The sequence below is a fragment of the Mycetomoellerius zeteki genome, unplaced genomic scaffold, assembly GCF_001594055.1.
Source record: "Mycetomoellerius zeteki isolate Tzet28-1 unplaced genomic scaffold, Tzet1.0 scaffold471, whole genome shotgun sequence".
NCBI classification, from domain to species: Eukaryota; Metazoa; Arthropoda; class Insecta; order Hymenoptera; family Formicidae; genus Mycetomoellerius; species Mycetomoellerius zeteki.
Genome location: NW_017257470.1, coordinates 568,290 through 583,383, shown reverse-complemented (window position 1 = coordinate 583,383; position 15,094 = coordinate 568,290). Strand labels below are relative to the sequence as shown.

The 15,094-nt window shown below is 33.4% G+C and overlaps 1 protein-coding gene across 3 annotated transcripts; it reads right to left on the bottom strand.

The window, feature by feature from the left end:
- Positions 1 to 5,804: 5,804 nt before the first annotated feature.
- On the bottom strand, positions 5,805 to 14,156 carry LOC108727160 (uncharacterized). 3 transcript variants are annotated; one of them, XM_018455144.1, is made up of 6 exons: positions 13,872 to 14,156; positions 9,289 to 9,478; positions 9,006 to 9,193; positions 7,878 to 8,157; positions 6,980 to 7,609; positions 5,805 to 6,898 (listed from the first exon to the last, which is right to left on the bottom strand). In XM_018455144.1, exons 3-6 carry the CDS (start codon positions 9,172 to 9,174, stop codon positions 5,974 to 5,976), a joined length of 2,004 nt encoding a protein of 667 aa, XP_018310646.1. In that variant the 5' UTR covers positions 9,175 to 9,193; positions 9,289 to 9,478; positions 13,872 to 14,156; the 3' UTR covers positions 5,805 to 5,973. The 3 variants fall into 3 exon arrangements, with proteins under 3 accessions (XP_018310646.1, XP_018310647.1, XP_018310648.1); XM_018455145.1 differs by lacking the exon at positions 13,872 to 14,156 and adding an exon at positions 12,768 to 12,843 and having other exon boundaries at positions 9,006 to 9,478; XM_018455146.1 differs by lacking the exon at positions 13,872 to 14,156 and adding an exon at positions 9,665 to 9,698 and having other exon boundaries at positions 9,006 to 9,478.
- Positions 14,157 to 15,094: the final 938 nt, after the last annotated feature.

Here is a 15,094-nt window from a genome sequence, read left to right as displayed (position 1 = left end):
TTTATATTTGAAACCATATCACGAAAATATGAAAAAGAAAAAATATAAATAGATAAAACTAATTTAGGAAACTACATGTATTACAAACATGTAAAACAATGTAATATTATCAATAATATAGCTACTATTATTTAAACTACGCAATTTGCAAAAGAAAATCGTAAGTATTTTATTTTCACATTTGTAAGAATTCATTTTTAGTTAATTATAGAAACAAACCACAAGTGTATGAATTATGAACTTTTATTTCTTTAATTATCTAAATAGATTGTTTTTATCAGTATTAATAAAGTGCAATAATTTCCAAGAAATGGCATGACTTTTTAGGAGATGTCAGTATCGGTGACTTTCCTGTATAAATTTAATTGTTTAATTAAAAAGCAAACGAAGAAGAACTTAAAAACACACACGTGACATTATTATAATTTATTATCAAGTTAATTTACTTATGCTCGACAATGCAATTTAAAAAAATTTGACTTACATATATTAGTTTAATCGAATTAAATAACAAAAAAATTACATTGTGCTTATAAAAAAATTAATTAACATTTAAAAAGATAGAAAAATTCTATGTACAGGTACATTGATAATTAGATATTGCATAAAATCAATTTTTAATAATAATTAATTATTAAATGTCAAAAGTAATGAATCACGCAATATCAGATTGAACTCTATGAAATCTTATTTTCAGAAGAAAAAAAATGAAAAGGAGAGCGAAGCAAGAATTCTATATGATACAACGATAATAATAATTTAATGATCATAAAAAACACTATTCTTAAAGACGTATACGCAAATATTTACAGATGATTTTTGAGTTAATAATTCCATTTATATCTATTCAGAAAATTGTCAAACAACTTACGATAAATTTGTGTTTGTCTTTGACACTGGAATCTTGTAATTAAGAATGTATGCTCGAAGAATGTGATACTTATTCTACACACTTTTGGTAACTAGATTAATTCTACTTCTGCCATTTGAGGAATATTGTTTAATTTGGCTTGATTAACTCTCGACGAAAATCCCACACAGACAATCTCCAAATAATCTCGAAATACTCTCATTAATTACATTTTTTAATTAGATTAAGACTTACGTATTCATACTGCTTAAAATAAAGCATACATAACGTCGTAGTAAAATATAATCAAACATTTCATTGGCTTTTATTTTCAGCTTACAAGTAAAATTTCATATTCTTAAATGCGAGAACGATCTATATACATTGTAAAGAAATAGATTATCTTAATCTTTATAAAAGGCTCCGAAGAATAAGTCACAGGAATAAGAATCTAAGTCAATGTGAGCCAACGTAGATTAATCGTATGTAGAATCCATATACTCGTATATCCGAGACAAAAAATTCTTTACAGACGTTTCAACCCTTGGTATTGAGTCATCTTCACTGTGAAATTAAATAAACAGTTGTATGTACAATAGTTGTTTAACAAAAGTAATGGAACATGCAATATAAAAGTCGCCAGCTCATCGTTAACTGTCATTAATCAGTAAAAAACTTAAATATCGTCTGTTATATTTAACCGAATACTTAAACCAAACATTTAGAAATATCTGTAATATCAAATAAAAAGCTAAAATTTATACTTAATCATAATGTCATTTAGCGATATCGTTAATTTGATTGCAATGTAAGTTTTTGATTCAGTTTTTTAAATGACATTGTGATTATATACAAATTTTATTTAATATTTATAGTTTTTGATATTTATAGCTTTTATTTGATATTTATAATTACTACCCAATCTTGTATATAAGTACAGATATGTATAAATATATACGATAGACCTTTGGTCAACATTAGTTGTTCTGAAGATTTTGACGAGATTATTTGTCAACAAACAGGTAGATATTTAAATTCTGCAAGATCTACTACGATTAATTGTAAGTAATATCTATCTATCTAGAATCTTATAGATTATTGTTAAACTTTAAGGTAAACGTATTGTTAGAAAATTTAAAATAAAAACAACATCTGTTAAAACAGAAATTCTGCAACATTTTAGTCCGAACAATAATAAAAATGCTGCAAGTTTGTCATCTTTGCGGTAAGTAGTTCGTGATTAATATTTTTAGTGGTTTTAATAATTTTATTATTTCAACAATTTATAACAATTATCCTCCTTAATATTAAAGATGAACAGTTAAGTTCTTTAAAAATTTTAAAACAACATGTGTCTTCACATATGGAAAAATGACATAATCCTGTGATTTTAAATCCTACAAATGTGAGAAATGTGACGAAGATTTTACACATAAGAGAATTTGTGTCTTTATATCGAAATTCATGAAAATGTAAAATCGTATTTATGTGAATTTGCTAATGGAAAAAGTTTTCTCAAAAATTACCTTCTTTGGAATGTGTGCTGAAAGTGATTATTTTTCCTTGTAACTTTTGTTTAAATATAACGGACGACATTTAAATTTTTACTAATTGACAGCAGTTAACGAGCAGCTAGCGACTTTTATATTAAATGTTCTATTATTTTTGTTAAACGATTATTATACAACTGTTTAATCTCACATTGAAGATAATCCAATACCAAAGGTTGAAATGTCTGTAAAGAATTTTTTGTCTCAAATATTTGTCTCAAATATTTGATTGTATATACGACTAATCTATGTTGACTCACATTGGCTTGGATTCTATTTCTGTAGATTATCTTAGGCCCCCAAAGAATATTTTAGAAATAAATATTTTGATAAATTTTTTACGAAACTGAAAAGTTTTGACAAATTTCTCTTAATATTTCTGTTGAGAAAAAAATTTCCAAAAAACTTGTCTCTAAGATATTATTTGGTAGGTCTAAAACATGTTATAAATTTATTAGTCCGGCTTTCATTCTCATTATCACACAAACGTAATATTTTGGTTCCCATTTATGCATTCGCATAAGCTGTAATGTAGGGTAAAGTCGCCTATTATGAGATAGGTTCCTAATATGAGATAGCGGGGTTTCTGCTAAACTAACAAGCGCGCATGTGTTTGATTCTATCATGAACTTTTTACTCTTAGTGTGAAACCTGTTTAGTAGAAAATTCATTATTAGATCATGCGTGCAGTCGTTGCAAAAAAAGATTATGAAATTGAATGTTGTCAAATTTTATTGAGGTTAGTCTTTAAATATTGTTTTATTATACAAAAATAAATATTGGGTAATAAAATCTGCATACAGTGATAGAGAAGATCGTATTCATAGGAAAACACATGATATAATGATTTGTTTAACTGTAAAGATTAGATTTGGTGATCGTGAAACCGCAAGGCATGAAAGTCGTAATATGAGATACTCAGGATATTCCTAGCTAATATGAAAGCATCTAAACAATTTAATATCTCAAAGCATACTATCGAACGAAATGTTAAAAATGACGATTCTATTTGTTAAGATTACTCACACACACATATACACATACTTACATACACACACATCGAAAAATTATATAATTATTATGTATATAACATAATAATTATAAATTCTTTGTTCCTACTTGTATGTAATATAATAAAAGCGTGTATAAAAAAACTTATTTTTATTTTTTCTTTTGTTTCCTGTTATGAGATACCACCTCATACAAGAAAACCCTTGTATCTCATATTAGGAACTCTTTTTTTGAATGATCGGCACTTTTGATAAAAAATTTCACATATAATAAAGTATAGCTATTATCGACTGCTAACTTTTGGCGACAAAACTTAAATATATTTCCCATAAATTTGACATGAAACTCAGGTTATAAATTATAAATAAAAATTCAGGTTATAAATTAAATAAATTACAAGCTTTTAAAAAAAGGTATCTCATATAATAGGTGACTTTACCCTATGTATCGTAAAATAACATAATCTATGGCAATCATATCGGTGCAGGAAGTAAAAAAATTCATTTCAATCACAGACCTTATAAGTATGGACTGATCAGTGCCTATAGTTTTTGAAGGAGTGCCGACACCAGGAGTTCTAACACCTGACCTGCTGATTTTAGCATTTTGATTTTTATCCTAAATACAACTAAATATAAAAAATCTAGATTTTATAAAATGGTCACAATTTTTTCACGCGGCTTCTCGGACTATAAACAAGAATCACTTCGGAGAGAATACAAGGAGCGCAGCATTTCGCCTGTGAGTGAGCCTCAACATTGGGCTCCAAGGTGAAAGCACATGAAATGTGTTCTTCATAGTACAATTTTATTTAAAAAGTAGTTCACGAATGACCGGACTTGAAATTTCTGGAAAAATTAAAATTTTGCGGAATATATATGGAACATTCTCGGAATATGTAACGAAATACAAATGGAATTTTTAACCAATATTTGAATGTTGCTTTTACATTTTATAAATATTTCGGAACATTCCAGAATATTCTTAGAATTTTTATTTTATTTCAGGAACTTTTTATAAATATTTCAGGAATACTTAGTGTTGGTTGAATAGAGTCCTTTGAAAATGTAAAATGCAAGTAATTGAAAAATATGCGAAACAAAACTTTGTAAAACCGTATATGAAGAGATAATCTCAATGAAACATACAATGTATAATAAACATATCATAGCAAGCAATATTGCTGCAAGTTTTGTGCTGTTGGGGGTATTTTCAGACATTTTGAAAAAGAGAAATACAGACACGATCTTACTTGTAATGCCAGTCCATGCTTATTATAAGGTCTATGATTTCAAACCTAGATTAACACAGAACGTATTTGGCACTTCTTGTAAGACAGGCACACGCATTACTTACAAACGACTAATGCCTTGTGATACATATTCATAAGAAAGGACGAGCATCATATGTCACCATTGCAACGTCACCACGAAAGTATATTCGATCATCCTCTCTTCCAGATACGTTCTTATGTCTTTCACATACTTATATCGCACTTAAGCCTTCGTGCAGTTTTAATGCACATCGATTCGAACGAACATTGTGTCGTACATTCACAATCAATCGTGGTGCAACAATGCATGGAAAAAATTAACCCGTATGATGAACACCTCTGATAAGATATGTATGATAACTTAGGTACTATTAATGTATGAAATTATCAAGGTGTTAAGTTCAACTTTTTTTACACAATGCTCTCATGATTATATCTTCGTTGTTAAACTACACATACATGTGATAGTGAAAAGTGGATACAAATATCAGCTAACTGTCAAAAATTTATCCAGAATTGCACATATAATATTATAAATATCTGTAGTAGCATACTTTTTTATAAATTTAAACATATGCAACATCATATGTTTCATGTTATAATAATTTTTGACACTTAGCTTATATTTAATTTCCATTCATTAATAATAATTTTACATATTTAGAAAGATTAATGAATTTAACTCATTGATGTCGACTATATATCATCACTTATTATTTAAATGTTAAAATTTAAATTATAGCTTTAGAAAACTCTAGTCTTAGCTATTCTTAGTAAACGAACAAATATCTACATATATCCACACTCAGGTCCCTAATTCCTTGAGATGAGGCAATCAACCTTTGTGTTCGATATGTACGAAGCAAATCAGTAGAACTATGCCTTACATATTTTCACAAAAATCGATTCAAGATTACGCGATATAATTATATAAAATAATTTATAATAAAGTGATTAAAAGTTCAACCGATCGTTACGGAAAAAATACATGTAAAGTACAACTTACAATAATAAAACTTAACACAAAAATAAAACTTGAAAATTTATTACAACACCATCGCAATGCAAATGCATCGCAAGGTTTTACGTTCGAGGAAAGTTATTTAAAATAACATGAATATTTTTCATCGTCATATATTTTCAATTTAGGAATAGCGTTTTTTCAAAGCCAGTTATAGACTTTCTAGCTTAAAAAAGTTAACTCTTTTCGATCGATTCGATCGGATTCAACAGAATGTTATACAAAATTGTGACAACGCGCATAAAGTCAAATTTTGGTGAGTTCATGTTTACTTTACACAGTGACAATACTGTTTCATGCCGCGATTTAAACACTTGGCACTCACGGCGTAAGGATTGATTCTGCTGACTTCGCTATCAGATAGAGTATAATTGCCATCACCATGATATCTGATGGTTACCTCAAAATTACCGTTACCAGGAGCTGTCTGAATCATATAGAAATATGTGATGCTGGACAGGTTATCCGTGCCGAAGTCGATCATCTGATCCACCCGGTGCACCTTCTTTAGCTTGAGCCGCGCACATAGTCGCCGGCCCTTCTTGTTCTTGTAATTTTTTACGATACTCTCAACATGATCCAGGAACTTCTGCACGCCACCGTTGGCGATTCTGTCATTGACGTTAACCGACTTGAAAGCCGTGCAAGTGCACCAATGATAAACCACACCCGCGTCCTGACAGCCCCTCTCTCTAGGGACTGGCGCGAAAAGGGACTGGCAGGTGGAACATCCTGGACTGGCATCAGCATCACCACCCCCGATGGCGAGAACATCCCGTAGCGTTTCGTAGAGATCGAACGGCGAGGTGAGTCGATTCTGATTCACTGCAAGAGCTCGTTGGGCCTCGGGATTCTTCTGGCGAAACCATTCGGGTAACCAGATGTAAATGTATGGTAATCTCTCCTCGTACCAGCCGACAAAGGTGTTGCGAAACTCGCCCCACCGCATACCGTGATCGCTCAGGAAGATTATCATCGAGTCGTTCAGTATTCCCTCCTGTTCTAGAAACTCGAATTTCTTCAACACACGAGTGTCCATCGACGAAATGCCGTTCATATTGTCATGGCTGATCGTGTTTGTCCAGAAAAATCCGAAATATGGCACGCCGACGAAGGTTTGAGCAAAGTTCACAGCGTAATCGAAGATTCGTTCGAAGCTTAATTTGGGACCCGTACAGTATTTCATGTTGAATCTGCAAACAGCGCGAATGAAAATTTCATCAATCAGCAAAAAGATCATATTGCTCTTTGGACGGTAGTAGTTAACTCATTACCTTATCTTGATTTTAAGAAGTTTCTCGCTGGCCAGCATATAGGGTCTCAAGTAGTAATCCGTAGGCGGCTCGACAAAGCCAACCTTGAGGTAGTTAAACGTGTTGAGGATAGTCTCGTCCTCACCATAGGCCGTTACGTAGCCAGCATTGCGGAAGTTGTGCCAAAGGAAAGGGCAGTTGTCGAGTTTGTACGCCACTGTCGGCTTGCACCGAGAATATGCTTGTTGTGGTGTCTGACCGGTCAAAATCGCCATCAGATTCGGAAACGTATTGTCGCCAATTTTATTATAGCCTTTTAGGCCGATCCATCCAGTCTCGCGCAGATATCTCTCGGTTTTCGGCATAGCCCGGTAGAAATTCAGCCGACTGACGCTGTCGATGCCAAGGACGAGCACGCTCAACTTTCTTGAAAAGTTTCCGGGCTGGCTGCCATTATGATCTATGCGTTCGCGTACCTTCTCCGGGTTCAAGATTGCGTGAACGTTCTCATACACCGTATTAGTTGACAGCTTCGTGTTCTTCGTCTTGGTTTTGGGCTTCGATTTCGCCTTCACCTTGCATGATACGTACACCACCTCCATTTCGCGCGGAAGCATCACTTGTCCCGTGAAATTCTCGCACTGCTTGACTCTATTGGGAAGAAAGGATCGGCAAGTATTTTCCAGGAAAAATTCTAATCATATAGGCCAAATAGCTTGCGACTTCGATCTCTTCAGGGGTACAGTTTTTTTTATATTATATCGTGAATAAATAAACAAAGTAATTCTTGCCACTTCTTAATTCTTTTCAATTCTTAATTCTTTTCTCAGCAGATTAAATTTTGTTTATTTAAGGCACCTGAATATTTTAAGATGACACTGGAACTTTCAATGCAAAGAGTGACGATGATAAATCTTACGATATCGTAGAGTCATAGTTGTCCTTCTTGGGCTTATCCACTTTGGGCCTGACTACGGACGACCAGCAGCAGGCAACGTCGCTATACATGGTTTTTATGGCGGGATCGAGGGAAAGAAATACGCTGCCGTTAGGTTCCCTTGAAATTTGCGAAAAGACACGATCATTCGGGCATTTCTCCAGTTTTTCCTTCTTCACGAATTTCACGATGGACGGATCCAAAGGCTTTTTGGACAGCATATGACATTTTGAATTCCATACGAGGTAACCATCCACAATGCCTATCGCCAAACATAATTCGATATAATTCCACTTAGACCTCAGATTTCGATAATGTAGTGCACTATACTATGCACTAGCAGTTTTTTTTCTGTAAGGGAAGTATTAGAATACGGGTTGACGATTACGATTGACGGTTGCCTGGTTCTATTTCAGCCAATTATGATGGACTCGCTACATCGTGATTGGTTGAAATAGAACCGGGTAACCATCGATCATAATCATCAATCCGTAGTCTGATACGGGCATAAGGGATGTATCTAATGTAAATTTCTTTCTCTTGGACTACCTTAAGGATATCATATATCGCGAAAGATCGAATGATTTCGATAAGTTGAAAGCGCGAACGACCTGTTAAAACGTATCGCTGACAACGCTATCAAATGTATCGCGATGATATAATAATGTCAAAGAAGATTTATATATATGTACAAGTGTAATCTGATAAAACTTGGCATACATATCTACAGAGATCTACAGAGATATAATAATAAATAACAAAATAGATTTACAATCTTCTGGCCAAACATATAAGGCAGTAAAACACAATTGCAATTTTATCGCATTTTACGAAAAATTAAGTATCTTGACGAAAAAAATCTCAGAAGTTTTCAACCACGCATTTTAAAGCTTAAAAATATATTATATCTAATGAGATCAATGTTTATATATTAGAATATAAATAGATCAAAGTATATCTACATCGATCTACTTTGATCAGGTCAAAATGAGATCTCTTAAGATCTCTTTTTAGATCTAATGAGATCTACATATATATAGTGAAATCTTCATTTTTTCCCGGGTACTCAAATGATGAGGAGGTAAGACAATACAAGGAAATGAGACTCACCTTCGGCGATGTTATACGACTTGAAGGACGGATACTGTAAAACGTCGTACTCGTATTCGTCGACGGAAACGAGGTAGAGGATGATAATCATCAAACATAGTAAAACCAGAACGAGGCCGGACCTTCGGCAGAAGCATTCGGTGAAACGTAACCATTTCGTCTTCCACATTATGCTGTCGTAGTCACGCCTTTCTCAGGGTCACGGGAAATCAAAAGTGTTTCTGCATCATTGCGAATCGCATCGCACTTCTATAAATTTCGTTATATTTCGCAATTGGTTTACCCTTGTGAAGGACATCTCAACTGTTCGCCACTCGTCTCCTAATTCTCTTGCATAACATCGCCAATTGCAACATAAACATCCGTCTTTCCGCGAATTATTGTTCTCTTCGTCCTCGGCTTCTTCGTCCTCTTGACAAGGCAAGACGGTCATCGAGCAGCCGCCGTACTTTGATTCGATGATGAGCCTTGTTCTGAAATCGAATGTTGTCAATGTCTTGTTACAAAAATAGAACATTATTTATTTATCAAAACCTTTATTCCTTTGTCCAATGAATACTTTCTTTCGCTTTCAGCTTGACTAATTTAGTAGCGATAATTAAAAAGCTAATGAAAGTGCAGCACAGATTATGATGTTCAGAAAAAGAATGTGTAAAAACCTTTATTGCATTAATGGCAAGATGACATCAAGACATCATGACATCATTCAAATTTTTCAAATTGGACGTTTCGACTCACTTTGGAGTTCTTCTCAGCAATAAATTACGAATAATGCAAATTAGTTCATTAGTCCATTGGAGTCACTCACAGATTTCCAAAACTGAAGTATTGTTTCAACAGAGCGAAGAACCTATCATGAAACTTTTATATTAACGTATTGTAAATTAATGTGAAATTACATTGTCCGTATATTACTTTTAAGAAATCAGATTCTAACTGAATCAAGTTCATCAAGTTATCTAATATTGTTCTGTGATTAGCTTATAACATTTTAAGACTGTACTTAAGACGGTCTTAAATATAAATTCCGACTATAAATATCAATATAATGGATTATGTTTCCTAATAAGTATATCCGTTTTGTTTCTTTACTATGCACAGAATAACATCTTATCACAGAATAATATCTTATTACGCTTTGCAATTCTTGTTTTTATTATAAACTACGTTTACGCACAGCACCCTTAATCGGGTTTAATAACATTCATAGTTTTGAAATTGACCAGTCATAGCTATTTCTCTAAAGAATGGAATGACTGTGATTGACCATTTTTATAACTACGGATGTTATTAAATCTGATTAAGGATCTCTTTTACTAATTTCGGTTAAAGCTAACCGACGGTTAACTCACAGTAGTACTAACAGCAATACAATGTATCACATCTCCTCTTCTTCTTCTAAGACTACTGTTGGTATTACACTGAGAGTTAACCGTCTGTTAGCCTTAATCAAAGTTGTCGAAGGAGACTCTAAGAGTGCCGTGTAAATATGTAGTCAATGTATGAATTTTGATTGCGCACGCTTTCCGCTTATTCGTTTGTGCATAGATAAAAATAGTCGTAATTTATCGAGAGACAGGAATGTATTTACATAATGCACAGGTGTTATTCAATATACGAGTTATGGTAAATATACTTCATTATTGTGTGTAAAGGTCTGGTTTATAACATGCGGAGTAAGACTGGTGTAAAAAGTAAGAGTAAGAAATTAATCAAATCATAGTTGAATGTGAGAAGAATAATCAACTGTAATTGGTCAATTCTTACTCTTACTTCTTACACCAAGCTTACTCCACATTAGGCCTGTTCTTTTTGGCTGAACTATTGCACCAGTTCATCTTTCTTCATTTTCTCTCCAGGAAGAAAGAAGAGGAAGAAAGATGAACTGGTGTAAAAGTTCAGTCAAAAAGAACAGGCTTATTGTAGACCAGGCCTAATATTTAGCGTGCACGAAAGAGCAAAAAAATTAAGAGAAATTATTAGGATAAACTAGAAAGCCTCAAGTAAGAGATTGAACACCATGACATTTGGTCCATCATATTTCTCAGGACTTGCATAAAATATGAATGATAGATTATGCATAAGATAGGGAATGAGATATCCATGTATCTCATTTTATCTTATATATGTCTTGAAAGATATGGCGAATCAGTCAGAAGTTGTCTAAACGGTGTCCAATCTCTTACTTGAGGATTTATAGAGTAAACTATAAATCACAATGATATTTTCTTCTCTCTCTCTCTCTCTCTCTCTCTCTCTCTCTCTCTCTCTCTCTCTCAGATAATCCGATATTTGAAACGATATTATTGCTGTCTAATAATTTAATATTTGAAATGATATTATAGCTATATCCAACGCGTGGACTGAATAAAAAAAATTCCTCCTCTCCTCATTTGATTATATCCCATATAAAAACACAAAAGCCCTTGAAATGAAGATAACATTCTTTTGATAACAATATCATACTTCATAAGCGAAGAGCGGATGGCCAGATAAAAAATTTAATCCCCTCCATATATCTCCTTCGTAGGAAGCGTAGGTGTATGTATAATTGAATATCGGATGTTGAATGACGCGGATTGTGTGCTGCGTGATACAGTAGCCGACAAAAGTAACGTTAAAATGTAAAGCGTGACATTAATAGATTCAAGGAACAGGTTTATGTAAGTAAATAAAGTAAGTAAAGGTTTGCGTATTTTGTCGAAATTAGCAGAATACATCAAAATTTAATTCTGTATAATATGGAATGATTCAAATATACAGGTGTCTCAGGAAGAAAAGTTAATATATTCTGACAACGAGAGACGAGGTTATTATTAATATTGGTTATTATTAATATTTTTGCTTATTAAGCAAAAATATTCATATGAACGTGTGTCTTGTTTTGAACAGAAACATACAAAAAAATATCCTAATTTAAACGACGTCAAGAGACGAGCAAATAAGATATTTAAATAAGTGAATTATTTAATTCTATTTAATTAAATAGCATACATAATACACACACACACACACACACATAAATCCATAAATACGTTTTAGCTCACAGAGTCTTCATCAGTTCATAATTAAACATATAAATGATAAAAAATTTTACAAAATCTTAACATGTTAAATCTTAAAATATAAAATAATGAGAGGCCAAGTTAATAAACCAGACAAAGTTAATAAATTTGCAAAAGATAAATTTATATCTACAATTAAATTTGTATTATCATTTACCTTATTTTTAATAATGTAATTTATAAACTCCTATGATACTCCTGGGTTCTCCGTTATCACCAATTATTGCAAATGTTATTATGCAAGATTTGGAGGGACAGAAAGAAAATTGAGTTATATATTGATATATTATTAAACAATAGTTATTTGATTTTATTTTTGACGTCATTAACAAAAGATTAAAACAATTATTTGTTAATAAGTTAAAAATATTAAATGACTAGAGTTCGATTGATGAGGAAAAGGCAACACTTCAACAAAAAAAGATTTTTTTAAATATATAAAAAGGAACTCGCTAGCAATAAGAGACTAATAAATAAATACCAGACAATCTAAATTTTTATCTCCGATATGTTACTTCACACCATATTATCATAAATTTAAATTTATTAACATTTTTGTTTACATGGAATTTAACTGCCTAGATTAATTAATTTTATACTTTTGACAACATACTTTATATATTGAACTAAACATGATTTTCGCCATCAAACGATAAATTCGTTATTAGAATTTTACATTTTGATGTTAACTACTTACATTTGTCATTGGACACGATATATTTAAGTATCTTCAATTGCCATATTATATGCGGATGGAGACTATTGTCTGGTTTATTGACTCGTCCTCTCATTACTCCATATTTTGAGGTTTAAAAAAAAGATATGTTAAAATTTTGTAAGTGTTTTATCATTTATATTTTAATTTTGAACTGAAAGACTCTGTGAGCCAAAACTTATTTATGCATTTATGTATTATGCAGGTACATTATTTTATTAAATAATCAAATGATTTTTTTATTTAAATATTTTACCTGCTCGTCTCTTGGTCGTTTAAATTAAGATATTTTTGCTTTGCAAACAAACGAACGTTATCTTACTTTATTTGTTCACTAACGGTGGAATTTTCGAAAATTTCTTATAAACTTTAAAAAGTGTATCACCTGAACAATGAATTATTAGAAAACGTACGTAATATCTCCTTTTTAATAGTAATTTTGCAACTGCACAGTCTCGAACACCGTTTGGAATGGAACGCATTTATATAAACGTTTTTCTCGGAAATTTCTCGGAAACGTTCGAAACAGGATGTTTGAAAAATGTTCGTATGAACATTTTAATTAAAATGACAGATAACATTACCTCCTAGAGTATTGACTTTTCCTTCTGGACACAATCTGCATACAAAATTAAAATCGTACTATTTCTTTTACATACGGATAGCTTTGGATAAATTGATAAATTTGATTTTTTCTTTAAACGAAGTTCTTGAATATCAAAAATTAAATTTTTATAATGCAAGTAAGTGCAACAATGATTTTTTCCTGATTTAATTTTATGATTAATTTGATTATCTTTATGATTACTTGGTATTTCAATTAAAGCTTCACAAATTGGTATTTATTCAAAGAGTAAAATCTTGAGTGAAAACCTTGACAATCCATACGATTGGTATCTTGGAAACTACGGAACTTTTAAATCGCGGCGACGCATCTGCAAGATACACAAGATGCACATTGCACATTCATGCTCTCAGGCACAAAGACGACGATATCTCGGAACACGATCGGTGCGCACCTATCTCAACATTCGCACGCGCACGAACAGTCATGAGAAATAGCCTCGCGAAGTTCCTTTCAATTACCTCTCGCACCCGCGTGACGTCGTACGAATGGGAAGCAGCAAGTTTCCGGTGTAAGTCCTCCGATTACGTCGGGATGCAGATGCACAAATTGTCACGTTTATCCCGATTCGCGTCCTGCGATGCGATTCTGACGTATGCACGAAGGGATAATGAAGCTCGGCATGTAACAAGCCACGGCACGAGGTCTCACCCCCGCTCGCGACGAACGAGGGCTGCTGCAAAGTTTAATCGAATCGAGCTGGCCGGGCCAACGCGCGCGCGTACCACCCACGCTACAACCAGGCAACTCCGTCACTGACTGACGGAGATTTGCGCATACGTCGTCGTCGCCGTCGCCGTCGTCGTCGTCGCGTCGATGACGACCATCAGCATAGGTATCTCCACTCGTGCGCCGCGCCGGTCTGCGCCTGCCGACCCAATTCGCGATGCGCGCGCCACGCGACTCCACACCGGAACGCAACTTTGCAATTGAGTATTTCTGCTTGCAGATTTTCCAATTTATAAAATTCATTGATTTTTTTGAAAAATATTTTATCAATATGAGACAATTCTCGGTAGTCTAAAGGCAAATAGTCTAAAGGCTTAGGACGCTCGCACGGAATGCAAGAGATCCGGGTTCGACTCCCGGCCGAGGCATTATTTTTCGCAATAAGTTTATTACAGTTTTTAAGTTGGGAAATTTGGGGGGATTATTAATATTTCAGATTTGATTGCGTTGAAAGTCCGACAACCATATCGGCACGCAATTATAATTTCTGAAATTAATTCATTTAAATGAATTTAGATTTTATGTTATTAAAAAATTCTACGATAAATCTTTACATCAGGAGGCACCTCCTCGATAACCTTGATCTTGACATATGTTGTTAAGGTCATGACTGTAAGTGATCTTCAAAAAGTTTTCGGTGGTCACTGTTCGTTCAAAAGTCATTAACAAATAATGTTAAAAAAATAATGTCTTATTTCTGTTATATACTGACGGGCATATGACTTTCCATGCGAAAGGAGGTCCACCTCACCTTCCCCTTTGCTTAGGGGCGTACGATTTTCCAAGCGAAGCGATTTCAATTTTACCTTCCTCCTCCCTGCCTCGGAGCATTAGACTTTTCACACGAAACGATTTCCACCCCATCTTCCCCCCTGTCATGAGGCGTACGACTTTCCAAGCGAAACGAGTTTCATTCCACCTTCCTTCTGCCATGTAGACGATAATCCATCTCGCG